Source organism: Pristiophorus japonicus, chromosome 13 (assembly GCF_044704955.1).
Source record: "Pristiophorus japonicus isolate sPriJap1 chromosome 13, sPriJap1.hap1, whole genome shotgun sequence".
NCBI classification, from domain to species: domain Eukaryota; kingdom Metazoa; phylum Chordata; class Chondrichthyes; family Pristiophoridae; genus Pristiophorus; species Pristiophorus japonicus.
The window spans coordinates 139,451,522-139,479,494 of NC_091989.1; the positions used below are offsets into that span (position 1 = coordinate 139,451,522).

At 46.8% G+C, this 27,973-nt stretch overlaps 1 protein-coding gene across 1 annotated transcript; it reads right to left on the reverse strand.

The window, feature by feature from the left end:
- Positions 1 to 2,352: 2,352 nt before the first annotated feature.
- On the reverse strand, positions 2,353 to 27,973 carry LOC139278300 (uncharacterized). Its single transcript, XM_070896951.1, has 2 exons — positions 27,592 to 27,973; positions 2,353 to 5,214 (listed from the first exon to the last, which is right to left on the reverse strand). Exon 2 carries the CDS (start codon positions 4,497 to 4,499, stop codon positions 3,579 to 3,581), a length of 921 nt encoding a protein of 306 aa, XP_070753052.1. The 5' UTR covers positions 4,500 to 5,214; positions 27,592 to 27,973; the 3' UTR covers positions 2,353 to 3,578.

The window sequence follows — 27,973 nt, forward strand, 5'->3', positions numbered from 1 at the left end:
TTACAAGCAGTGATTTTTATTGGTTTGTGATAAATGTTTTTCCCTTGTATGCAAGTTTAAGAGGGATTCATTGATATTTCAGGGTCTAATTTCAGGGTGGATGACTAGTTACTATTTAATACAAACACTAAGTGTGATTAGAAGTATTAAAGATTCCAAGTGCGAAGTGTTGAATTATAAGACCACATGTTACGGAACCTGGTGCTATAAGGAGTTAAGAACTATAGTGTGTTTTTTCATCAAAATGTTTCCATGTAAACGATATGTAGTGAATTACTCGGTGGGGGGAGGGGGTGGCGACAACTCGAGAGTAGAAATAACAATTTATCTTAAGTGGCAATCAATTCTGTGTCCCAATTTGGAGGTTTCCAGATGCTATAAGTGTGCATCAACATTCCACTAACCAGGAAACTGGAACTTAACTTGTGCAGGCAAAGTGAAAAGGAGAGAGCCAGCTTCCTCAGAATAATGCAGAGAAGAGCCCTTTGTTTACTGTTGAGTTACTGCTAAATTTGTCAATAGAGGAAGTGTAATTAATTAGTGTAATTAATTAGCAGCATTAACCTCATCTTCCCCCCCCCCTTTTTTTACATTTCAATCCTTGCTGCTGCCAAATATTATTTTCTTGTTTCTGCAAAAGCCAATGGATGGCTTATTTGCTTGTAAACTGTTTTGCTCAAAGTAGTTTTTGTTTCCCCAATGAAGCACGCATTAGAGTTTACAGAACCCAAATATGCTAGTTGCATATAAAAATTACACACTCCATTTCAGAAAGGCTACTCTGTTCAAGAAGTTTTGTGTGTTGCAACCAATGAATTTCCCATAGTATTGTTCATGGCCAGTCAGAGAATAGGTTTACTTTCTATCTGTCTTGACCCTCTTGCTGTTCTTGCTTCTCTCTTTCTCTCCTACATCTGTCTCCCTTTCCCTTGTTCTCTCTTTCATGCTCTTGTTCTCTCTTTCATGCTCTTCTTCTCTCTCCTTTTTTCATCTGGCACCTTCTAATTTTTCTGTCTTTTCGGGTTAAACTTAATAGGCAACATGGTGGAGAAAACAGTTTTTGAAGTATAACTTGTGAACAGAAAATGAGTGCCATGCTTTTAATATATACTAGCAGCTATCCTATAGCATTATTTCTGGTGAGCCAGAAACCATGATTTATCAGCATCAGGCAGCCTTAGAATCTTGGAGTACTGGGAAGGAGTATTGGGGCCTGGTGCTATTGGAATGAGGTCTCAGAATCTAACAGTACTTTGAGATGGATTGCAGTCTGGGAAATGTTCCAGAGTGGAGTTCTGGAAACACCAGGGCCAGTTGTGACTACACTTTTTTTTTTAAAAAACAAAAACATTTAAAAAAAATTTCATTGTGAAGCACTGAATGACATCCTGAAAATGTGAAAGGGAGTACATAAATAAAAGTCTGGCTTAGTGGAAGAGCGGTTCTGAGATCTAGGGGCATTGGGAATGTGTTGGGGGTTTTGAGAGTACTGTGAATGGTCACTGGCTCAAGGAGTGAGGGAGAAAGTCATGGGGTGGATCCAACATGTTTGGGGGCGGGGGGTTAGGAGTATTGGGGGCCAGTGTTTAGCAGAATTGGGGGTTGCTGAAATATGGCAGTGTGAAGGGCCGACTAGCAACCATGTGACCGAGTGGGCTCAGGTGAATGAGATCTTAATTGCTCTGGAACCCTTTTGCACTATCTGATCCCATCTTGATGCCTCCTCCTCTGATCAGTGTACCCTTGAGCATTCTCCACCCACCTCCCTCTCCACTGCTTTTTCCTCATCTGATGCCAGCCTTAATATTCCTGACTTAAGCATTCATTACACTGTTAATTTTGCTGACTCATTGTTTTATCAAAGTGTTAATGAAACATAATGCTCAAAAACTCTGTTTACAGTTTTCAACTTTTACATGAAACATTTCCCTTGCACTCCAAAAATGTTTCAGAAGAGAAATCTTTTAATTGAATTATCAATTGATGTAGTGCAAGTGGCTTGCTGTGACTGGCCAATCAGAACAGAATCATTTACAGAAACTGCAGGTTTAATCGCAGTTTATTAATCTGAAAAGCAGTTAATGAATTTAAATGTCATCATTTGAATTAAAGAGGGGAGTCTGAGGGAGGAGGGGGATAGAGGATTGAAGGGATGGGGAGAGGCGAGTAGGTCAGGAATCCGGGTGGGGATAAAGAGCAAGGAGAGCATAGTGGGAATGGGGGAAGAATGTGATCTCAATTGTTGGGGGAGAGAGGGAAGGCTTTTCCCACAAGCGGGCCCACTGATATAGAGGGTCGACGCTCGCCCCAGCCCACGTAGCAATTCTCGAAGTTAGCAGACACAGACGGATGGCAAAGTATAACTATTTTTATTACGAACGTCCGGGAACAACCCGCATCACAGCCACCTGTGAGTGGGGATACTCCCCGAACAGCACAATCATACAACTTTTATACATTTCAAAAACCCCTCTGTTCCCGGACAAGACCTCCCTAGATCTCTAATTGGACTACCTTATCAGCGCTACTTCCCTAATTGGACTACCTTATCAGTACTACTCCGGATTGACAGGTCATGAGCTCTGACTGACAGGCCATGATCTCGTGACATCTTAGACCGTTCCCAGAATGGTATCATTACGTTGCGATTTGTTATACATTTCCTTTGGTGCCATGAAGTGTCTCTGGTCTCTTCTCACCGCCTTATCAGCGGTCTGTTTAGGTTCTCTCCTATTGACATTCCATGTTGGAATACTATCTGGTATCCCAACCCATAACAGTACCTTCTGGAGCCTTGGAGCTGGAATGTACAAGGCGTGAGAAGAGATACAAGGCGTGAGAAGAGATACAAGGCGTGAGAAGAAAAGCCCTTACCTCCTTATGCAGGAACCAGCACTTTAACCCTTGTCCCGCTGGTACCCCTAATGCCAAATTTCTCTTACAATTCCCCCCCTTTTGGCCCTTGGCTATAATTCCTGACAACTATCTCCCTGTAGGCGAGTTCCAGATAGGTTCGTTCACCTGGGTGGCCATCTCCCAAGCTTCGGGACCTCCTGAAACCTTCCCACAGAGTTATATAAGGTAAGTCCTTCCAGTCGGACTGCTTAAATTTTCATCCCTTATGGCCTTAATCATAGTGCGTGCCCTGACGTGTCGTTTGGCCTGTTTTATTCTTGCACATGTTAATCCAATCATGACCAACAGAACGAGGCCCTGTATTACTACAAGTACGTGTGATATTATTCTTATCCATGGGTGAATTTGAATATTAAGTCCAATGTCCCACAGCTTTGCGTACCAGGGCTGATCAGCCAGCATTGCGTTAGTGTCTCTCTGTAAATTGTCTATTTCTTCCATCAGCCGGATATACTGTCGTCTTTGATTTTGGATTCCTTGCACCAGATGTAATTGTTCCTCATTTAATTCCGGTATCTGTTTGCCTTGCGGTTCCCATACCGCCTCTTCGTACCCTTCTCGGAGGATATCCGTGATTGTTCCGTGGATGATTTCCGTTGCCTCGGGATGAATATGATATCCGTCTATGTCTTTCACCCTTTGGTCTGAAGCAGAAGTTAGGACTAATGAGGACACGGGGTGACTCCTCCCCTGGTCTTAATGGTTAGGTTGGCTGCCCCCGTGCTCACGCACCACTCTCCGTTCCCTTGCGGGGCAGCGATGGTCTCCAGGTCGTGTTTAAGAGGAGTGATACTCAGCATACATCCGTTTATCTGGTGGAATCCGCATTCGTCATTCGTGGCCCTATCTCGACATAAAACCACTTGGTTATTTTTATAGCAGTCGGTTATGGCAATGCCTCTGGTACTATTGTTAACTTTAATCGCCCATCTGGCAGGCTGATGGTAACGCAACCGAGTTTGGTTTCTCACTTCACCGATATTATCAATCTGGTATAAGGGGTCTCCCTTTGTTACATCATACTGTGGTATGGACAACACAAATCTGATCATGTTCACTCGCCCAGTAATACATCTGAATTTTGGCACCCGTGCGTGGCTATTCCTTCGTACCTCGCATGTGTTATTCACCTTTTTATCTAGAGTCCAATTGTTAAGTATACTATTTGGGATCCAATCTGGTATGTCCCCATTTTGGAGTTGCTCCAAGTTATGTTGTACCTCACTTAATATCCAGGCCCCATACCCGGAGCAAACTATCTCAGCTTGTAATCGTTTACTTATAGCGTTTCCCATTGCATGGATCAAATTTATTGTCTTGGCATGTTTCTGCAAGGTATGGGCCACCTGTAACCGTTCTCCTTCCGCGCCATCTCCCAACCGCGCTTGTAAGACTTGGTTATCCATGTCCCTCCCCAGCACACCCCTCAAGATTTGCGTCAAGGTATTGACCCTATCGTCTATTGCATACAGGTCTATGGTATTCACTGTTGCAAGTCCCGCAGCGTAACCCGTGCCCAGCATTTCCAGTATATCCCTCTTCGTTCGACCTCGTTCTATCCCTTTTCTGGTATTGAATCTCATGGTTGTGGATTCCGGGCCTTCAAGGATTCTCTGAGTTAGATTCTGGTACAGACTTATAGTCTCATTCCCACAGAAGCTAGGAAGGATGATATCCGTGAGGTTTAGGACCACTGTAAGTAGCCGTTGCCACACCCCAAAATGTATCTTCTTCTTAGATTTCCTTATTACTAATCCCCCTGTGACTCCCGTCTTTATGGACGGGCATGGGGGAGGGGGATGTGTGGTGGTACTATAAAGAGTTGTAGTTCCCAGAGTGGTTGTTGGAGCAATGGTGGTGGATCTATTCCGGACTCGAATGTCCCAACACCACTGATCGGTACCCACACACGGGGAGGCCAGGCATATTCTGCAACTGGTATCCCCTGGTTGAGGTCTCCCTGAGAATTGGGCAAAGACAGGCGTGCACCTTATTTGTGCCGCCTCCCTGTGAGTACAACTTCCCCGTTTCTTCTCTAGCACGAAGCACACTGCGGTCTCGTTTACTATTACTGTTATGCCCTGGTTATTGGTCCACCCCCAATGTCGATTGTCATCCGGGTTGAATTGAGTTGTGCCCGTTAGTCCAATGCTACAATTTAAATCTACTGTTGTACCAGCTACCACCACTAAGGCTCTCGAATCACAGTTAATAGTTTCAGATGTTCTATAGTATAGGCCTTGGGGTCTGTAGCTTCCTTCGTCGGATGATGTCCTGGCTCCAAGGAGGAATAGGATCCTGTAAAACACAACGTTTCCGGTGTTCACCGGTCGGTTAAGATCCAAATCGTTTCAACTGGGTCCAGTGCTTCCATCTACCAATACCCCCCATATCCATGCAAGCGCATGTGTCGCTGATCATGATCACTTGGTGGGGACTGGTCCATTTCATTAGGATTCGTGGCAGTAACTCCACCCACCCCTTCCCAGTCTCCTCGATTGCCTTGGCCAATGCAGTTTTTAGAGTCCTATTCATCCACTCTACTAATCCGGATGGTACGGGATGTGGAATTTTTGTTTAATTCCTAGCAGGGCACAGGCTTGTTTCATGACTTTCCCTGTAAAATGTGTACCTTGATCTGAGTCCAACTGCAGTGGCATCCCCCACCTGGGTATTATTTCTCCAGCCAGGATTTTAGCCACTGTATCGGTGGTGCAATTCCTGGTGGCAAAGGCTTCTACCCACTTTGTAAATTGATCTATTACTACCAGGCAGTACATTATTCCCCTCTGGCTGGGCAGTGGCCCGGTAAAATCTATTTGTAGGGCTTCCCAGGGTCCCTTTGGGCGAGGTTGGTGTCCCAGTCGGACCGTTATCCTTTTTCCCGGGTTGTATTTTGAGCAGGTTATACACCTCCTACAATAGTTTTCTACGTCTCTCCCCATTCCTTCCCACCACCAACATCGTGACATGGAGTTTATCATGCCAGTCCTACCAGTGTGGGTGTACCCATGGTAGAGACCCAATAGATTCTGTCGGGGACATTCCGGGGCCACCACGTTGTTATCTCTCCTCCACACTCCATCTGCCCCCTTTCTTGCTCCGTTCTGTTCCCATCCTTTTATTTCTTGCGGGGTGGATTCTCCCTGTACCTTGAGTATGTTTATTTCTTCTGTTTGGGTGACACATGAGCCAATCGGGGTCCTGTCTGCTCCAGCTGTCTGTCTGGCAGCTTCGTCTGCCCAGGCATTTCCCTGATTTTTGAGTGCGCTTTAATTTTTATTACTGCACATTCCTGAGGGAGGAGGGAAGCTTCTACCAATCCCTTGACTATCTCTTCATGCCTAATGGGTCCCCCTCCCGAAGTCACATATCCCTGCCTCCTCCAAGCAGTCATGTAGTCGTGCACCACTCCGAAGGCTGTCAGTGTATATGTTGACCCTTTTTCCTGCTGCTAGTTTCAGTGCCTTGGTAAGGGCTACAAATTCCGCTGCCTGAGCTGATAGATTTCCCTCTAGGGCACCCTTTCCCCTGTCTTGCCCATTGCTGTCCATGACTGCCCACCCTGTCCGGGGGGTTCCGTTTACATATCGACGGGATCCATCTACATAAAGATCCATATCTGCCCTTTCGAGCGGGGTTTCCCTAATCTGGCTCCCTTCTTCCTCGCTCCCCGTGGGGTCACACTGGTGCTCCTTGCCTTCGGTGACTATCCAGCCTGCGGGATTATTCCCGCTATCCTTTATGATAGTCAAGGCGCCATTTGGGGGCAAAAGCATTGCTTCCCAATTGGCGCGTCGTGCGTCTGATATCGTCCTTAGTCTCCCAGTGTTAAGCAGTTCCACAAGGGTATGTGGTGTATGCAGGATAATCTGCCCAGTCATTATGATAGGCTCGCTAACCCTCACGGCCCATGCCGCACAATCAAGGGCTGCGACACATCGAGATAGGCCCGCGGCCACTGCTCCTTGTTTCGTGGAGTAGTATGTGACGGGTCTTTGTCTATCCCCGTGTTCCTGGGTTACCACTGCATTGTAGTGGGTCTCACTATTGTACATATACAGGTGCAAGGGCCTATTCTGATCCGGCAACCCCAAAGCAGGTGCGCTCATGAGGGCGTGTTTAAGCTGTGTGAATGCCGCTTCCTGGGGACGGCCCCAGTCTACAGGCTCCTGGGAAGGTTTACCTCCTTTTACTAGATCCTGTATCGGCTTGGCCATTTCTGCATATTCTGGAATAAAGTTCCGGCAATAACTAAATAGCCCCAATATCTGTCGAACCCCTCTCACTGTCCCTGGTCTAGGCATAGTTCTAATAGCCTCCTTCCTATCAGCGGGCATCTGCCTGTTCCCTTGGGATACTACGTATCCCAAGTATGTAACCTCCCTTCTTCCGACCTGGGCTTTCCTAGGGTTAGCCTTCAACCCCAAGCGCTGTAAGGCCCCTAGTACTGTAGTTAGGGCCACCAGGTGTTGTGCCTCAGTACCTGAGGCGATAAGAATATCGTCCACTTACTGTAGTACAGTGCTTCCTTCCCCTACATCCAGGGGTTCCAAGATCCCTGACAATGCCCGGTGAAATATTCCCGGGCTGTTGTGAAACCCCTGGGGCACCCTTGTCCACGTATATTATAGTGAAGGCAAACTTCTTCTGTGACTCCTCCTCGAACCCGTTTGCTATGTCAAGTACCGTGAAGATTTTATGTTCTGGGTTCAGGCCGTTGAACACAGTCGAAGGGCTTGCCACAATCGGGTATTCCCTTGGGGTGACTTTGTTCAGGGCGGTATAATCAACGGTGAACCTATAAGTCCCGTCGGGTTTCTTCACAGGCCACACCGGTGAATTAGTGGTGGCTGTTACTGGCTTCACCACCCCTTGCGCTTCTAACTCTTGGACTATTGTCATCCAGCCACCATTTTGCACGTATAGGGTAGCCCTCTGCCAATTTACACTACCGGTTTTGGCCTTTACCAAACTGTGTATGTCACCTAAGGTTAAGTTATGCGCATCGAACATTTCCTCAACCTTTTGCCAGAAGTCTGTATTTCTGCTATTGGGTTTGGGTGTGGGTAGATCCTTTAATAGTGTCTGTCTCTCATGCGGGGTAATGGGAACTTCTTGTATAGTGACGTGAGCGGGTTGCTGTCCGTGTGCAGGGGTGGTAGTCGTGCGTACGGGAGCTGCCTGTATGTATTCATTATATGCCGGGGGCTCTCTCTGCGTTTCACCATCTGGAGGCTTTCCTACTGTTATTTCCTCCAGGGAGGGGTACAGTGGAGCGGCTATCGGGGCTGCCTTTGGGTTGGGTATTGCTGGTGCACCCTGTCGGGGTTTACCGTTCTCCTTTACGCCCCTTTCTAAGGTTGCTATTTTCGTGTTTAATTTCTGAATCAGCTCAACATGGGTATCTATTTCCTTTACTAGTTCCCGGTAGCAGGTGAGGATAATTGCCTGGGCCATTCTAACCTTGTTTTTGGTCTGACTATCCCACCATTTTTTCTGCCTATCGGGGGCATCCGTGGGCTGCCACCCTCTCCGCTTCATCCCTTCCATTAAGGTTGCATATTTGTTACTTAGTAATTCTAATAGAGACCCTTCGGGTCCCTGGTTACCCTCTCCCCTTTTCCCTTGTTTAATGGCCTGGGTCCCCATTCCCTCACCAGTTCCATTTGTTCCTTTACTTGCCGAGTTACCCATCTTCTTCGGGCTATGAGGGTCGTGGGTACTCCCTTAAATTTGTGTCAGGTATGCAGGACGCGATTTATATGTCTTCCCTTGCGCCATACACTTGTACCACTGCACGCTTTGGGTCAATATATCCCGTCACTGCTCAGAGACGTTGTCTCTATTCCCTCTCTCTCTCGTCCCAGCACCGTGCGCTCGTACCGCTTCGGGTCAATAGACCTCACTCTCCCTCTATATCTTCCCTTGCGTCGTACCCTGATCGCACTGCCGTGCTACCTCCACGCGCGCGTTTTAGGATGCACCTTTTGACCCCCCTTTCACCCCTAGATCGTCCTTGTCCTCCATCTCCGTCCCTCCGGGACTCACTACAGATGGTTCTTTTGTACAGATTCCTTCCCTTGCGGTTTACAATGCCACAGCTCTAACTTGAAGGTGGTAAATTAAAACATACTCACCCCAACAGCTGGGTCATTGTTCCGTTCGGGAAGTCCGTACCCTGCTCGCAGCGCCAAATGTTGGGGGAGAGAGGGAAGGCTTCTTTTCCCACGAGCGGGCCCACTGATATAGACGCTCGCCCCAGCCCACGTAGCAATTCTCGAAGTTAGCAGACACAGACGGATGGCAAAATATAACGATCTTTATTACGAATGTCCGGGAACAACCCGCATCACAGCCGCCTGTGAGTGGGGATGCTCCCTGAATAGCACAATCATACAACTTTTATACATTTCAAAAAACCCTCTGTTCCCGGACAAGACCTCCCTAGATCTCTAATTGGACTACCTTATCAGCGCTACTTCCCTAATTGGACTACCTTATCAGTACTACTCCGGATTGACAGGTCATGAGCTCTGACTGACAGGCCATGATCTCGTGACATCTTAGACCATTCCCAGAATGGTATCATTACGTTGCGATTTGTTATACATTTCCTTTGGTGCCATGAAGTCTCTCTGGTCTCTTCTCACCGCCTTATCAGCGGTCTGTTTAGGTTCTCTCCTATTGACATTCCATGTTGGAATACTATCTGGTATCCCAACCCATAACAGTACCTTCTGGAGCCTTGGAGCTGGAATGTACAAGGCGTGAGAAGAGATACAAGGCGTGAGAAGAAAAGCCTTTACCTCCTTATGCAGGAACCAGCACTTAAACCCTTGTCCCGCTGGTACCCCTAATGCCAAATTTCTCTTACATCAATCTTAAAGGGGGGGGGGGGGGTGGTGGAGAGAAAGAGATGAGGACGAGAACATGATCCAGATGGTAAGACTGATCACGGTCTTCCAACCCCACTCCCTTTACACCTGTACCACATTCTCCCTCCCCTCCCCTCCCCTTCCCCTGCACCTGGTTGATTTCTCGGAAAGCTCGGTACGTGTGTGGCAAGTGACATCATTGGACTGGACGAAATCCAGAAGTCACGACACTGTCACTATTCACTTCATTCCCAATAAACCTGTTAACAATCTGTGACCCACATACAATGCCCCATCTATTGGGGTGTGGGGAGGAACTTGGGCAGGGAGAGAAGGTCAAGATCTTGGGTGGGGAAGGGAGATCAAGAGCTCGGGGTTGGGGGGGTGAGGTCAGAAACTTGGGCAGGGGACCAAGCTTTAACAATTCAGTTTATAGTTTGCTTCAGTCTTTTGGAAAAAGCAAAGCAATTCAAATCCTTGCAGGATAAGGGGATACATCCTTCTACATCAAAATGTGCTGATGTACTCATTACATGCTGGCAAATTCTGCCAACTGTACAAGCTGAAAATGTAGATTGGTTGAAACGTGTCCAGATGTTGTGAGGTAAAGCTATCCAGTCATCATCCAGGCTTTTGAGACCAGCAGCTACCCAAACTTTAAATGTAGGGAAATGTGGCAACCTATTTGCACACAGTGATGTTGTAAATGACTGGATAATCTGTTTTTAGTAGTGTTGGCCAGGACATGGAGAATTCCCCTGCTCTTCAAATAGTGCCATGTGATCTTTTATATCTACCTGACAGGGCAGAGGAGACCTCAATTTAATGTTTCATCTGAAAGTTGGCAATTCTAACATAGAAATAGAAATCTACAGCACAGAAGGAGGCCATTTTGGGACCGCACCGGCCGACAGAGCCACACGGCCCTCAGTCAGCAGCCCTGAAGGTTACACATAAACCTATGAACAATGGCGGGCAGGTAAAGAGCATCCGGCCCAACTAGTCCACCCCACACAACTGCGATACCCCATGCATCGCAACATTTTACACTCCACCCAAACCGGAGCCATGCAATCTCCTGGGAGAGGCTAAAAACCCAGGCCAATTGGGGAAAAAAATCTGATCCATCCAGGCGATCGAAATTAATCCAGGAGACCATTCTGGCTGAATTAGATTCCCTGAAGTACTTACCATCGTATCTGCGCCAGCCAACAAGAGGTTATCCAGTCTATTTGGTGCAGCCCTAGACAACGTGGACCACTTCCCGTATCTTGGGAGCCTCCTATCAACAAGAGCAAACATAGACGACGAGATACAACACCGCCTCCAGTGCAATCTTTGGCTGCCTGAGGAAAAGAGTGTTTGAAGACCAGGCCTTCAAAACTGCCACCAAGCTCATGGTCGACAGGACTGTAGTAATACCTGCCCTCCTGTATGGCTCAGAGACATGGACCATGTACAGCAGCTACCTCAAGTTGCTGGAGAAATATCACCAATGATGTATCCGCAAGATCCTACAAATCCCCTGGGAGGACAGGTGTACCAACATCAGCGTCCTCGTCCATGCTAACGTCCCCAGCATTGAAGCACTGACCACACTTGATTAGCTCCGCTGGGCAGGCCACATAGTTCGCATGCCAGACATGAGACTCCCAAAGCAAATGCTCTACTCGGAGCTCCTTCATGGCAAACGAGCCAAAGGTGGGCAGCGGAAACGCTACAAGGACACCCTCAAAATCTCCCTGATAAAGTGCAACATCCCCACTGACACCTGGGAGTCCCTGGCCCAAGACCGCCCTAAGTGGAGGAAGTGTATCCGAGAGGGCGCTGAGCACCTCGAGTTTCAACGCCGAGAGCATGCAGAAATCAAGTGCAGGCAGCGGAAAGAGCATGAGGCAAACCAGTTCCACCCACCCCTTTCCTCAACAACTATCTGTCCAACCTGTGACAGAGTCTGTGGCTCTCGTATTGGACTGTTCGGCCACCAAAGAACTCACTTCAGGAATGGAAGCAAGTCTTCCTCGATTCCGAGGGATTGCCTATGATAATCCAGTCTAATCCCACTTACCAGCTCTAGGACCGTAACCCTGCAGGTTATGGCACTTCAAGTGCCCATCCAAGCACCTTTTAAATGTGGTGAGGGTTTCTGCCTCTACCACCTTTCCAGGCAGGAAGTTCCAGGCCCCCACAACCCTCTGCGTGAAGAAGCTTCCCCTCAAATGCCCTCTAAACCTTCCATCAACCAACTTAAACCTATGCCACCTCGTAACTGAGGGAAATAGGCCCTTGCTATCCACTATATCCAGGCCCCTCAAAATTTTATACACCTCAATGAGGTCTCTCCTCAGCCTCCTCTGTTCTAATGAGAACTAACCCAGCCTATCTAATCTGTACTCATAGCTAAGATTCTCCATTCCAGGCAGCCTCCTCGTAAATCTCCTCTGCACCCTCTCCAGTGCAAACACATCCTTCCTATAATACGGCGACCGGAACTGCGCGCAATACTCCAACTGTGGCCTACCCAGTGTTTTACAATTTAAGCATAACCTCCCTACTCTTGCCTTTATTGGCCGAGGCATAAAATACAAGCCTTGCGTAATGCCTTCTTAACCACCTTATGGCTTGCTACTTTCAGGGATCTGTGGACAATCACTCCAAGGTCTCTTTGTTCATTAAGTGGCCTACCATTTAATGTGTATACGCTTTCCTTATTAGCCCTCCCCAAGTGCATTACCTCACACTTCTCTGAATTAAATTTCATTTGCCATTGTTCTGCCCACCTGACCAGTAGATTGATATCCTTCTGCAGTCCATGACTTTCTTCTTCATTGTCAACCACACAGCCAATTTTCTTAATCATGCCCCCTATATTCAAATCTAGATCACTGACATATACCACAAAAAGCAAGGGACCCAGTACTGAGCCCTGCAGAACCCCACTGGAAACATCCTTCCAGTCACAAAAACATCCTTCAACCATTACACTTTGCTTCCTACCTCTAAGCCAATTTTGGATCCAACTTGCCACTTTGCCCGAGATCCCATGGGCTTTTACCTTCATGACCAGTCTGCCATGTGGGACCTTATCAAAAGCTTTGTTAAAGCTCATATGCACTACATCGTTCGCATTACCCTCATCGGTCCTCCTGGTTACCTCCTCAAAAAATTCAATCAGGTTAGTCAAACACCATCTTCCCTTAACAAATCTTTGCTGACTGTCCCTGATTAATCCTTGCCTTTCTAAATGTAGATTTATCCTGTCCTTCAGGATTTTTTCCAATAATTTTCCCACCACTGAGGTTAGGCTGACACGCCTGCAATTACTCAGCCTATCCCTTTCTCCCTTGCACAAGAGTACCACATTAGCAGTCTTCCAGTCTCCAGGCACCAAGCCTGAATCCAAAGAGGACTGGAAAATGATGGTCAAGGCCTCTGCTATTTCCTCTTTTGCTTCGCTCGACAGCCTGCGATGCATTTCATCCGGGCCTGGGGACTTATCCACTTTCAAAGCTACTAAACCCCTTCATACCTCCTCTCTCACTATGTTTCTTTCATCCAGAATTTCACACTCCTCCTGGATAGCAATATGTGCATTGCCCCTTTCCTTTGTGAAAACAGACACAAAGTATTCATTAAGAACAATACCCACATCTTCCACCTCCACACTCGGATTACCCTCATGGTCTCTAATAGGCCCTACCCTTTCTTTTGACTCTGGATCAGTTCCTATCGAGTGGAGGGTAGCCAATGTAACCCCACTTTTTAAAAAAGGAGGGAGAGAGAAAACAGGGAATTATAGACCGGTCAGCCTGACCTCAGTAGTGGGTAAAATGATGGAATCAATTATTAAGGATGTCATAGCAGCGCATTTGGAAAGAGGTGACATGATAGGTCCAAGTCAACATGGATTTGGGAAAGGGAAATCATGCTTCACAAATCTTCTGGAATTTTTTGAGGATGTTTCCAGTAGAGTGGACAAGGGAGAACCAGTTGATGTGGTATATTTGGACTTTCAGAAGGCTTTCGACAAGGTCCCACACAAGAGATTAATGTGCAAAGTTAAAGCACATGGGATTGGGGGTAGTGTGCTGACATGGATTGAGAACTGGTTGTCAGACAGGAAGCAAAGAGTAGGAGTAAATGGGTACTTTTCAGAATGGCAGGCAGTGACTAGTGGGGTACCGCAAGGTTCTGTGCTGGGGCCCCAGCTGTTTACACTGTACATTAATGATTTAGACGAGGGGATTAAATGTAGTATCTCCAAATTTGCGGATGACACTAAGTTGGGTGGCAGTGTGAGCTGCGAGGAGGATGCTATGAGGCTGCAGAGTGACTTGGATAGGTTAGGTGAATGGGCAAATGCATGGCAGATGAAGTATAATGTGGATAAATGTGAGGTTATCCACTTTGGTGGTAAAAACAGAGAGACAGACTATAATCTGAATGGTGACAGATTAGGAAAAGGGGAGGTGCAACGAGACCTGGGTGTCATGGTACATCAGTCATTGAAGGTCGGCATGCAGGTACAACAGGCGGTTAAGAAATCAAATGGCATGTTGGCCTTCATAGCGAGGGGATTTGAGTACAGGGGCAGGGAGGTGTTGCTACAGTTGTACAGGGCCTTGGTGAGGCCACACCTGGAGTATTGTGTACAGTTTTGGTCTCCTAACTTGAGGAAGGACATTCTTGCTATTGAGGGAGTGCAGCAAAGGTTCACCAGACTGATTCCCAGGAAGGCGGGACTGACCTATCAAGAAAGACTGGATCAACTGGGCTTGTATTCACTGGAATTCAGAAGAATGAGAGGGGACCTCAGAGAAACGTTTAAAATTCTGATGGGTTCAGACAGGTTAGATGCAGGAAGAATGTTCCCAATGTTGGGGAAGTCCAGAACCAGGGGTCACAGTCTAAGGATAAGGGGTAAGCCATTTAGGACCGAGATGAGGAGAAACTTCTTCACCCAGAGAGTGGTGAACCTGTGGAATTCCTACCACAGAAAGTTGTTGAGGCCAATTCACTAAATATATTCAAAAAGGAGTTAGATGAAGTCCTTCCTACTAGGGGGATCAAGGGGTATGGCGAGAAAGCAGGAATGGGGTACTGAAGTTGCATGTTCAGCCATGAACTCATTGAATGGCGGTGCAGGCTAGAAGGGCCGAATGGCCTACTCCTGCACCTATTTTCTATGTTTCTATGTTTTTATGTTTAGTTATCCTCTTGCTCTTAATATATTTATAGAACATCTTTGGGTTTTCCTTGATTTTACTTGCCAACAATTTTTTATGCTCTCTCTTAACAATTTCTAATATCCTTTTTAATTTCACCTCTGAACTTTCTATATTCCTCCAGAGATTCTACAGTATTTGATCGTCAGTATATGACATAAGCTTCCCTTTTTTTCTTTATCCTCCCCCGTAAGTCCCTCGACATCCAGGGGGCTCTATAATTGTTATTCCCACCCTTTTTCTTGAAGGGCACCTGTTTGGCCTGAGCCCTTTGGTTCTCCTCCTTGAATGCCTCCCACTGGTCCGACACTGATTTACTTTCAAGTAGCTGTTTCCAGTCCACTGTGGCCAAATCACTTCTCAACTTAGCAAAGTTAGCTTTTCCCCAATTTTGGACTTTTATTCCTGGTCTATCCTTGTTCTTATCCATAACTACCTTGAATCTGACTGAATTATGGTCACTGGCACCCAAGTGCTCTCCCATTGATACCCCTTCCACCTGCCCAGCTTTATTCCCCAAAACTAAATCCAGAACCGCCCCCTCCCGTATTGGGCTTGTTACATACTGACTAAAAAAGTTCTCTTGAATGCATTTTATGAATTCCTCACCCTCTATACCCTTCACACTATATTTGTCTCAATCAATATTAGGATAGTTGAAATCCCCTACTATTACTGTCCTATGGTTTTTGGATTTCAAAGAAATTTGCCTCCATATTTGCTCTTCTATCTCCCTCCCACTGTTTTGGGGTCTATAATACATGCCCAACAGTGTGATCACCCCTTTTTATTTTCCAGTTCAACTCATATGGCCTCATTTGATGATCCCTCTAACATATCATCCCTCCTCACAGCTGTAATAGTTTCTTTAATCAATACCGCCCCCCCCATCCCTTTTTATCCCCTCTCTGTCCTGTCTAAAAATCCTGTAACCAGGAATATTGAGCTGCCAAACCTGCCCCTCTTTCAGCCATGTCTGTAATGGCTAAAATGTCATACTCCCAAGTGTCTATCTGTGCTCTCAGCTCATCCGCCTTCTTCGTTATACTTGCATTGAAGTATATACCATTTAGCATAGGAAGACCTCCTTGATTACTATTTACTAACCCTTGTTTCATCTGTCTTACAGATTCACTTTCTACATTTTTGCTTTCCAATTTCAGCTTTACTTCTTTCCCTATTGAATTTGTTCTCAGGGTCCCATCCCTCTGCCAAGCTAGTTTAAACTCTCCCCAACAGTGCTAGCAAAACTCCCCGCGAGGTTATTGGTCCCGGCGCTGTTGAGGTGCAACCTGTCCGGTTTGAACAGGTCCCATCTCCCCCAGAAGCGTTCCAATACCTCAGGAATTTAAAGCCCTCCCTCCTGCACCAACTCTCCAGCCATGCGTTCATCCTCTCTACCCTTCTATTCTTGCACTCATTAGCACGTGGCACTGATAGTAACCCGGAGATTACACCCTTTCAGGTCCTCCCCTTTAATTTTTCTTCTAGCTCCCTAAATTCTGTCTGCAGGACCTCATCCCTGTTTCTACCTATGTCACTGGTCCTGATATGGACCATGACCTCTAGCTGTTCATTCTCTCCCCCCAGAATGCCCTGCATCCGCTTTGTGACATCCTTGACCCTGGCACTGGGGAGGCACCATACCATTTTGGAGTCACGGCTACGGCCGCAGAAACGCCACTCTATTCCTCTATTGAATCCCCTATTACTAAAGTACTTTTATTCTTTGTCCCTCCTCCCTGTGCAGCTGAGCCACCCGTGGTGTCTTGGACTTGGCTCTGGCTGCACTCCCCAGAGGCACCACCACCCTCACCAGTGCTCAGAAGAGAATATCGGTTGGAAAGCGAGATTGGAACTGCACTACCTGCCTAGCGTTCTTCCTCCGTCTGATGGTCACCCACTTCCCCTCCACCGACCTGCTTTTAAACTGCAGGGTGACCACCTCCTGAAATGTGCTTTCCACGTAGCTCTCAGCCTCGCGGGGGCACTGTAGTGACTCCAGCCGCTGCTCAAGCTCCGAAACATGGAGCTTGAGTAGTTGAAGCTGGAGACACCTCCTGCACACATGGTTGTCTAGGCTGCGCAAAGCGTCCAGGACTTCCCACGTGCCGCAGGATGTGCACTCCACAGGACTGAGCTGCCCTGCCATTCCTCTATTTAGACTTATCTGTTATAAAAGAGAAAAAGAGATACTTATCAATCAACCAACGAATCACTTACCTGCCCGGACGAGGGCTGTTAGCGGGCAGAGGTCAGAAACGCAGTTTGGAGCCGAATCCGAAATCAGTGGGGCGCAAGGGAGCAATGCACTCGGCAGCGGGAGGCCCAGAAGTTGGGAAGGAGCGGGAGACTCGGAGGTCGGCGAGGAGTGGGAGGCCTGGAGGTCGGCGAGGAGCGGGAGACCCGGAATTTCGTGAGGAGCGGGAAGCTCGAAGGTCGGCAAGGAGCGGGAGGCCTGGAGGTTGGCAAGGAGCGGGAGGCCCCGGATGTTGGCGAGGAGCGGGAGGCCCGGAGGTCAGCGAGGAGCGGTAGGCCCGGAGATCGGCGAGGAGCGGGAGAATGCATCTGCACTTACCGATGAGGGCGATAAGTTAATAAATTAAAGGAACTGCAGCATTCCCTCAGTACTTAATTATGTGCTAAGTCTCAGGAATGGGGCTTTAACCCATGACTTATTTGCCCCAGGAGAGGAGTGCTACCACTGAGACAAGTTAGTGTTGAGCAAGTACAATAAAGATAGACACCCTTGCCCAGTTCCTCTGCTTATTTCAGATGGTTCCAATTAAGGTCCTAGCCCACAAATGTCCAGACCTCAATAGTTAACAACTGTGTTCATCTGGACAGACTTGAGGCCACAAATAACTTTCAAACTGTTTCAGCTCCCAAAGCTTAGAGGAAGATACCATCTGCCGCACTTAAAACACTTTACCCCATAGTTCTTCACCCACCTAGGAGTATTTTGTGCCGTTTGTGCTTCCACGCTAGAGGAAGGATGTTGAGGCAAGAGAGGATGCAGTACAGATTCACTCGGATGTTTCTCGGTATAAGGAGATACAAATACGAAAAAACACTTGAAACAGGACTGTTTTTGTTAAAGGAGATTGAAGGGATGGGATAGAAACAAAATGTTTACTGTGATTGAATGGGGCATAGATATAAAATAGATTTAGGTCAGAAAAGAGGAGAAACTCAGAGGCTTGCAAAGGCTGTGAAATGTAGTACTGGAGTTGGTGATTGAAGCAGAGACCATGGTCACATTTAAGAATAGTTTAGATAGGTGTTGCAGGAAAGTGCGCTAAAGGCATATGGGGTTAGGGGTATTGCTACTGTGGGTGATAAAAAACAACATGAACTGGTTGAGTTGAATTGCCTGTTTCTTTGTAATTTCTATGTAATTCTATAACATTTTAGGAGAAACTGAACTTAAGAGGATCAGCAGAAAAATACTTTTTTTGCTTTTGATTATCACTTCTCAAAACATAGGCCGGAATTTTCTTTACCTGGGCGGGTCAGGTGTGCACTGTCGGCATGGCGGGTCGCGACCCCATTCTTGCATCCATCCCGCTGCAGAAATCGACTTTGGGCTAATGGGGCCTATTAAGCCTGCCCTGCGCATTACCCGGCCCTATTAAATGGTGCAGGTCTGATGACGTGTTTTCAGCGGGATATTTAAAGGAGCCATGGCCACACTGCATTTGAAGGTTCATCTAGGAATGTGCAGGCACTGCACTGGAGGTTTTGATTGTTCCAAACACTTGGAAACATGACTGCACAGAGGCAGAGGGCTGCACCCAGGTTCTCTGATGATTCCCTCCATATGGTGGTGGCTAGATACTTGCTTGTTGGAGATAGTCATTGCCTGGCACTTGTGTGGCGTGAATGTTACTCAACCTTCTCTTCTCACTTAACCTTCTCTTCTTTCACTTCTTGCAGGAAAAGAGAGCCCACATAAAAAAGGGAGAGGGAGAGAACTGGAGCTGGGCCTCCATCATTTGCCACCCTCACAACAGCCGAGGAGACTGTTTTAGAAGTATCAGGAGTGGCCAAGCAGCTGGAGGTGGGAGGCGGAGAGAGGGGGGCATCTCAGCAACCTGGTGAGAGAATTACATATCATACAGCTACATGGCATACAGCAGTCACTCATATGGGGACTGGTCATCATGTGCATAATGATATCAGTACCCATTCTTCATATCACATATCCAACTCATCTCTTTACTCTCCCACAGGTCTATCAAGAGCCCCCACCACTGTCCAGGAATAAGAAAAAAACAACTCCTTAGAGGAGCCACCAGCCTCTGAGGGTGCAATGTCACCAGACATAAGCGCACCCAGCACCGCAGAGAAGCACACCTCAGTGGATCGAGATAGTGTTGTCATCTGGTCTGTCAAAAGTCACAAGTGAGCAATAGCAGATGGTGTTGACAGGGACAGCAGTGGAGACTCCTTGCCGGAGGATAGAAACATAGAAAATAGGTGCAGGAGTAGGCCATTCGGCCCTTCTAGCCTGCACCGCCATTCAATGAGTTCATGGCTGAACATTCAACTTCAGTACCCCATTCCTGCTTTCTCGCCATACCCCTTGATCCCCCTAGTAGTAAGGACCTCATCTAACTCCTTTTTGAATATATTTAGTGAATTGGCCTCAACAACTTTCTGTGGTAGAGAATTCCACAGGTTCACCACTCTCTGGGTGAAGAAGTTCCTCCGCATCTCGGTCCTAAATGGCTTACCCCTTATCCTTAGACTGTGACCTCTGGTTCTGGACTTCCTCAACATTGGGAACATTCTTCCTGCATCTAACCTGTCTAACCCCGTCAGAATTTTAAATGTTTCTATGAGGTCCCCTCTCATTCTTCTGAACTCCAGTGAATACAAGCCCAGTTGATCCAGTCTTTCTTGATAGGTCAGTCCCGCCATCCCGGGAATCAGTCTGGTGAACCTTCGCTGCACTCCCTCAATAGCAAGAATGTCCTTCCTCAGGTTAGGAGACCAAAACTGTACACAATACTCCAGGTGTGGCCTCACCAATGCCCTGTACAACTGTAGCAACACCTCCCTGCCCCTGTACTCAAATCCCCTCGCTATGAAGGCCAACTTGCCATTTGCTTTCTTAACCGCCTGCTGCACCTGCATGCCAACCTTCAATGACTGATGTACCAAGACACCCAGGTCTCTTTGCACCTCCCCTTTTCCTAATCTGTCACCATTCAGATAATAGTCTGTCTCTCTGTTTTTACCACCAAAGTGGATAACCTCACATTTATCCACATTATACTTCATCTGCCATGCATTTGCCCACTCACCTAACCTATCCAAGTCACTCTGCAGCCTCACAGCATCCTCCTCGCAGCTCACACTGCCACCCAACTTAGTGTCATCCGCAAATTTGGAGATACTACATTTAATCCCCTCATCTAAATCATTAATGTACAGTGTAAACAGCTGGAGCCCCAGCACAGAACCTTGCGGTACCCCACTAGTCACTGCCTGCCATTCTGAAAAGTACCCATTTACTCCTACTCTTTGCTTCCTGTCTGACAACCAGTTCTCAATCCATGTCAGTACACTACCCCCAATCCCATGTGCTCTAACTTTGCACATCAATCTCTTGTGTGGGACCTTGTCGAACACCTTCTGAAAGTCCAAATATACCACATCAACTGGTTCTCCCTTATCCACTCTACTGGAAACATCCTCAAAAAATTCCAGAAGATTTGTCAAGCATGATTTCCCTTTCACAAATCCATGCTGACTTGGACCTATCATGTCACCTCTTTCCAAATGCACTGCTATGACATCCTTAATAATTGATTCCATCATTTTACCCACTACCGATGTCAGGCTGACCGGTCTATAATTCCCTGTTTTTTCTCTCCCTCCTTTTTTAAAAAGTGGGGTTACATTGGCTACCCTCCACTCCATAGGAACTGATCCAGAGTCAATGGAATGTTGGAAAATGACTGTCAACGCATCCACTATTTCCAAGGCCACCTCCTTAAGTACTCTGGGATGCAGTCCATCAGGCCCTGGGGATTTATCTGCCTTCAATCCCATCAATTTCCCCAACACAATTTCCCGGCTAATAAGGATTTCCCTCAGTTCCTCCTCCTTACTAGACCCCCCGACCTCTTTTATAACCGGAAGGTTGATCGTGTCCTCCTTCGTGAATACCGAACCAAAGTACTTGTTCAATTGGTCCGCCATTTATTTGTTCCCCGTTATGACTTTCCCTGATTCTGACTGCAGGGGACCTACGTTTGTCTTTACTAACCTTTTTCTCTTTACATATCTATAGAAACTTTTGCAATCCATCTTAATGTTCCCTGCAAGCTTCTTCTCATACTCCATTTTCCCTGCCCTAATCAAACCCTTTGTCCTCCTCTGCTGAGTTCTAAATTTCTCCCAGTCCCCAGGTTCGCTGCTATTTCTGGCCAATTTGTATGCCACTTCCTTGGCTTTAATACTATCCCTGATTTCCCTTGATAGCCACGGTTGAGCCACCTTCCCTTTTTTATTTTTATGCCAGACAGGAATGTACAATTGTTGTAGTTCATCCATGCGGTCTCTAAATGTCTGCCATTGCCCATCCACAGTCAACCCCTTAAGTATCATTCGCCAATCCATCCCAGCCAATTCACGCCTCATACCTTCAAAGTTAGCCTTCTTTAAGTTCTGGACCATGGTCTCTGAATTAACTGTTTCATTCTCCATCCCAATGCAGAATTCCACCATATTATGGTCACTCTTCCCCAAGGGGCCTCGCACAACGAGATTGCTAATTAATCCTCTCTCATTACACAACACCCAGTCGAAGATGGCCTCCCCCCTAGTTGGTTCCTCGACATATTGGTCTAAAAAACCATCCCTTATGCACTCCAGAAAATCCTCCTCCACCGTATTGCTTCCAGTTTGGCTAGCCCAATCTATGTGCATATTAAAGTCACCCATTATAACTGCTGCACCTTTATTGCACGCACCCCTAATTTCCTGTTTGATGCCCCCCCCAACATCACTACTACTGTTTGGAGGTCTGTACACAACTCCCACTAACGTTTTTTGCCCTTTGGTGTTCTGCAGCTCTACCCATATAGATTCCACATCATCCAAGCTAATGTCCTTCCTAACTATTGCCTTAATCTCCTCCTTAACCAGCAATGCTACCCCACCTCCTTTTCCTTTTATTCTATCCTTCCTGAATGTTGAATACCCCTGGATGTTGAGTTCCCAGCCCTGATCATCCTGGAGCCACGTCTCCGTAATCCCAATCACATCATATTTGTTAACATCTATTTGCACAGTTAATTCATCCACCTTATTGCGGATACTCCTTGCATTAAGACACAAAGCCTTCAGGCTTGTTTTTTTAACACCCTCTGTCCTTTTAGAATTTTGCTGTACAATGGCTCTTTTTGTTCTTTGCCTTGGGTTTCTCTGCCCTCCACTTTTCCTCATCTCCTTTCTGTCTTTTGTTTTTGCCTCCTTTTTGTTTCCCTCTATCTCCCTGCATTGGTTCCCATCCCCCTGCCATATTAGTTTAACTCCTCCCCAACAGCACTAGCAAACACTCCCCCGAGGACATTGGTTCCGGTCCTGCCCAGGTGCAGACCGTCCGGATTGTACTGGTCCCACCTCCCCCAGAACCGGTTCCAATGCCCCAGGAATTTGAATCCCTCCCTGCTGCACCATTGCTCAAGCCACGTATTCATCTGAGCTATCCTGCGATTCCTACTCTGACTAGCACGTGGCACTGGTAGCAATCCCGAGATTACTACTTTTGAGGTCCTACTTTTTAATTTAGCTCCTAGCTCCTTAAATTCATTTCGTAGGAACTCATCCCTTTTTTTAACCTATGTCATTGGTACCAACGTGCACCACGACAACTGGCTGTTCTCCCTCCCTTTTTAGAATGTCCTGCACCCACTCCGAGACATCCTTGACCCTTGCACCAGGGAGGCAACATACCATCCTGGAGTCTCGGTTGCGGCCGCAGAAACGCCTATCTATTCCCCTTACAATTGAATCCCCTATCACTATCGCTCGCCCACTCTTTTTCCTGCCCTCCTGTGCAACAGAGCCAGCCAGCAGGAGTCTCCCAGCTCTGCTTAGCTGCATGCAGACATTGAGCTTCAGGGGGCCATCCAGAAAGAGGGTGATCCTGGAGATGCAGCAAGAAGTGCAGGAGGCTCTGACAGGTTTTGCAACCACGATGTCTGCAAATGTTCAGAGAATGGAGAAGGCCATCTCCAACATGAGCATCACCGTGTCGCAGGCGTTGGCGACTGTAGGCTCTTCCATGGATAGGATGGCCACCTGCAGGGAGCAGCTAATGCACCACTCACAGGAGCACATGGTCTCCATGGAGAATAGACGGCAGACACTCATAGACCTCCTGTTTAGGAGGGATATCAGTGCAGACTTAGGTCCTCATGGCCCCACTGATGTGCAGCAAGGTGCTCTTCACCTCCTTGCTAGCAGGGAAGTGCGGATGGCCCATGAGAGGGATGATGGTGAGAGGGGACATGGAAGGGGGGCTCCTCACAAAGAGCTCACATTTCTCTCCCATTGCCACTCCCTCAGTCAGAGCCACAGATGCTCCCCAGACAGCAATGGCCGAGTCTGCCCCTGCACAGTTGCAGGAGGAGCAGACTTTGGCAGGGCCATCAGAGGCTCCAAAACCCAGAGGACATCCGCCAAGAGTGTCTAAGCAGTCGCAACAGGGAAGTGAGGAGGCTGTCTCTACCTCTGCTAAAGCCATAGGGATTGCACCTCGTAGAAGCACGGGTAAGAGAAAGATGCCACACAAGTAGATTCACCAGAGTAGCCACTTGGGTGTTTTATTCAAAGTTAATGTCACGTTTCTGTTAACGTGATGTCAAACATAGAAATCTTTATTTTCATCATTTTCCGGTCTTGGATAAATTTGTGTGCACCTTTGGAAGTGGCTTAATGAGTTGGAGTGAATGGTGAGACATCACGTTACCTCCAGCAATGGTGGTTAGTGTGAAAGGAATGGCCTGGTCAATATAGGTGTGCTTTATGGTGTTGCTGTGGAGTGGTGGGAGTCTGGCACAGCATGTGGCAGCTTTATAAGTGGCAGCATATGGCAGCATAAAGTTAAGTAAATCTGGCCAAGGTGAGCCTATCCCTGGCCTCCCGGACAGCAATGTGCTCAGGTGCTGGTGGGATCTGGGCTGCAGGTTTCTCCTGTTCTTTCTCCTCCTTGTCTTCCAGCTGATGCTCTTCCTCCTCCTCCTCCTCATCCTCTGAAGAGACTGTGCGCTCAGTACCTTGCTCCTCATGTAGCGCTAATCCCCACTGCTGCGCTATGTTGTGCAGGGTGCAGAAGACCACAGCGATTCTGGAGACCCTGGCTGGTGCGTACTGAATGGCCCCTCCAGATCTGTCAAGGCATCTGAAGTGCATTTTGAGTATACCTATTGTCTGCTCTATGACACATCTGGTGGAGATGTGGCTTTCATTATAATGCTCTTCAGCCTCAGTACTTGGCCTCCTCAAGGATGTCATGAGCCACATCGGCAGTGAATAGCCCTTGTCTTCAAGCAGAGGCGGAAAGTCTGCTTGGAGGAGCGAAGAGCTGAGGGAGAGTGGATTGGTGCAGGACGAAAGAATCATGACAGTTCCCTGGGAGCTTGACACACACATGCATGATTATTTTACTATGGTTGCAGACAAGCTGCACATTGAGGGAGTGGAAGCCCTTACGGTTGACAACAGGAGAGTATTAGCTGTCATGAATTTAATGTCGCTGAACAACAATTTCCAGAGTCACAGTACACATTATCCTACAAGTTTTGTCGATTATATAGGAAGGTTATATTCATATGTACTCAGGTTCTGATACACAGCAGGTTTGATTATATTCTCACTCAGTTCAGTCCCATTATTTTTGGCATCACTGTGCCATAGTCCTAATCTTTCAGTATATAGGAAATGAGGATGAAACATTTATTTTTTCTGATATGGTTTCCATTATTTTTGGATGTAGTTTGTCCTCCATCTACATAGCTCCCATCTTGTTTTGCCCACTGTGTTTAATTTAGATTAAAAAAAAATGTTTTACCTCACGGCGTAAGGATAACTTGCCCTGCAGGATGTCTCTATGAAAGAGAACTGGGGATTAGGCCACAACTCTTATGAAGCATGCGATTCAGAGAGAACATTCTTGTGAGACTGCAGTGAACCAAAGCTCTTAAAATACATCATCCTGTGAGCTTACCCAATGGATGACAGGCCTATTTTAATATATGTGGAGGATATGCTATGTTGCGAACACCATACCAAAAGTAAGTAATCTAAGTTACAGGGTAATAAATGACCATTCGCACATGTATCCGACTGCTAATTTACCTTGTAAATTTGAAGTACTGTGACCCTCATATCTGCCTCTCTACAGAGTTTTTCTTTAGTTTTAGAAAATTAATGTGTCCTGTTTATAAGCGAGTATTAAACATAGAAACATAGAAAATAGGTGCAGGAGTAGGCCATTCAGCCCTTCGAGCCTGCACCACCATTCAATAAGATCATGGCTGATCATTCACTCAGTACTTTTTTAATAACTCAATTGATAGATTTTCAAAATCCTAGACTTGCTAAGTTGTTTAAAAACAAAGGTGGTTTGATTTGTGATCTATGTTAAACCGACTGATCTCAGTAAAGGTGACAGTAGTAGCAGTACAACTGGCCTCAGCACACCTGGGGTTTGGTGGGGAAAACTCAATATGAATGTAGGTCCTGGTCACTATTTAAGGATCCCTGCTTGAAATTGGGCTGGAGCTAGTGGAATGGTACCTCAACTGTTTGCTGCTGACTGTCCAAAGAGTCTTTCTGGCCAATCTTGAGCCGGAATTTTCTATGGGGTCAGCGGGCAGGATCAGTGGCGAGTCAGGTGGGAAAGTGTTATTTTTTTGCCAGCGACTCGAGATCCTGCTGTCAACCCGCTGCCACATGCCATTCCCAATGTTGGGTCTGTCAGCGCTGAGCAGACCAGACAGGCAGCGGCAGGGGACCCAATTAATCTCATTAACATTTAGTTGACAGGTCATTAACAGGCTTTATAAACTTACATTTTCACTTTAACTTCATTGCCACGGGAACCATGCTGTTTGGGGACCACGGCTGTCAAGCTGAGGCGGGAGTTCAGTGGCCATTCAGTGGCTAATGCTGTAGAACACTGACAGCACAAACATTAAAATAAAGTTGGCCATGGTCCCTTTAAGGAAACCGGCTGATGACATGTCATGAAATGACATCACCGGACCCGCTTCCTCTAATTGGACCGGTAAACATGCTGGTCGGGCTTAACAAGCCTGATCAAGGGAAGATCATTTTGGACAGCGGCCTGGAGCCAGCAATGGAGTCGGGACCCGCCACCGACATCGCCCGCCCCGGACCCACCGAGGTTGATAAAATAACAGCCTTTGTTTCTGTAGTGGCTTGCGACAGGCAACCCTATCTGAACAAAACCAGCTGAGATATAATTTCTTAAAAAAAATACCCAGGACAAAACATCTAACCAGATGTCTCTTAAAACTACAGCTGCTAATCAAACAAAGAAAACCTGCGTTATGGGCATCACTCTAATCACAATACTCAATTCTGATGAGTTGTATTTGAATTGAATGGCCTGGCCTTTCCCTGATTGACAAAACAAAACATCTGTTCTGGGGATTTGTGTATCAGGAACAAGCTGGCCCAGTTTCTTTGTATAAACCTGGCTTTTCACACCATATGCACCATGACTGAAAGAACAAAATGCGGTGATACACGAGAAACAAAATGCTCAATTTTTGTAACGTCTCTACCCAAATTCCAGACCGAGTTCTACTTTGTGGAGATAGGGGGCTCTCTTTAGTTGGGCTCAAATATTCACTGTGTCACAAGGAGGCCCAAGTCAGGGATATTCTTTCCAGCATCTCTGAGCAATTACACTGGTTCATCAATTTAATTTTCACCTGACCTTCCCAGTGTGCTTCCTTTTGACACAACAGTTGGAATCACTACCATGTGGGAAATTGCAGGCATGACCCTATATCCCAGCTCTCTGCGGCACAGCTCAATGAGATTCCTTTACATAGCATTACCAAACCACCCAATATGGTGCAGTCTTAAAGGGTCAAGTTATGTGCTTTAAAAGCTCTGATCAGGATTTGCTGTTCAGGAACATTATAGATGGCGTGAAGGAAATCTCCTGATTTTTCCTCTGTATTTTTGAGATTCTGATTTCTGGCTGCCTTATTTCTGACACAGAGCCCAAAAGTAACTGTTTTAAATTCTGAAGACTACAGATTGTTACCAGAGTGCAGTAAATTTAAATAAATCGTTGGTGTTTGTTTTTTCCTCTTCTCATGCCCCTAGAAGTGTAATTTAATTTATGTCTCAGTGCTGTCTGAACATGTCATTTTAGTAACTTTAAAACTCTTTCATATTTTAAATTTATGGCAGTAGCACTAGAATCACAATACATCATCTCTACCCCCTGTAACAACATCTAAAGAATACAGCCCATAATTTGTTGTCAAAATAACGGTAGGGCTAAGGGTGCTCACCATTTTTTATGTGCAAAGGCTACAGCACCTTCAGGTGAGGGTAGATACGCAGTAAAACGCAGAAATCCCAAAATTGCTGTCCAAGTTGCACCGCTCCGCCGTTATTTTCACGAAAACAGCATCTCGCTGTCTGCTTCACCATCGAAATGCATTGAATGACATGAAGTCGCTGCAGTTGTGTGGTAGATATGAATTAAACAGAAAATTAAGGGGGTAAAATTGCTCCGCATCCCGATTGGGGACAGTAACCTTCTGGGGCCGGAACTTTTAGCGCCTGCCGCCGAAGTCCCGCCCCCACCGCAGAATTATCGTTACTGCCCCTGAACAGACGCGGAGCGTTAATGCCCGTGCTCCACTTTCTTTGGGGGCAGTAACCGGGGCA

What these genes read in the sequence shown, in the direction of transcription:
- LOC139278300 (XM_070896951.1), bottom strand. Translation starts at nt 4,499, where the DNA reads ATGAGATTCAATACCAGAAAAGGGATAGAACGAGGTCGAACGAAGAGG.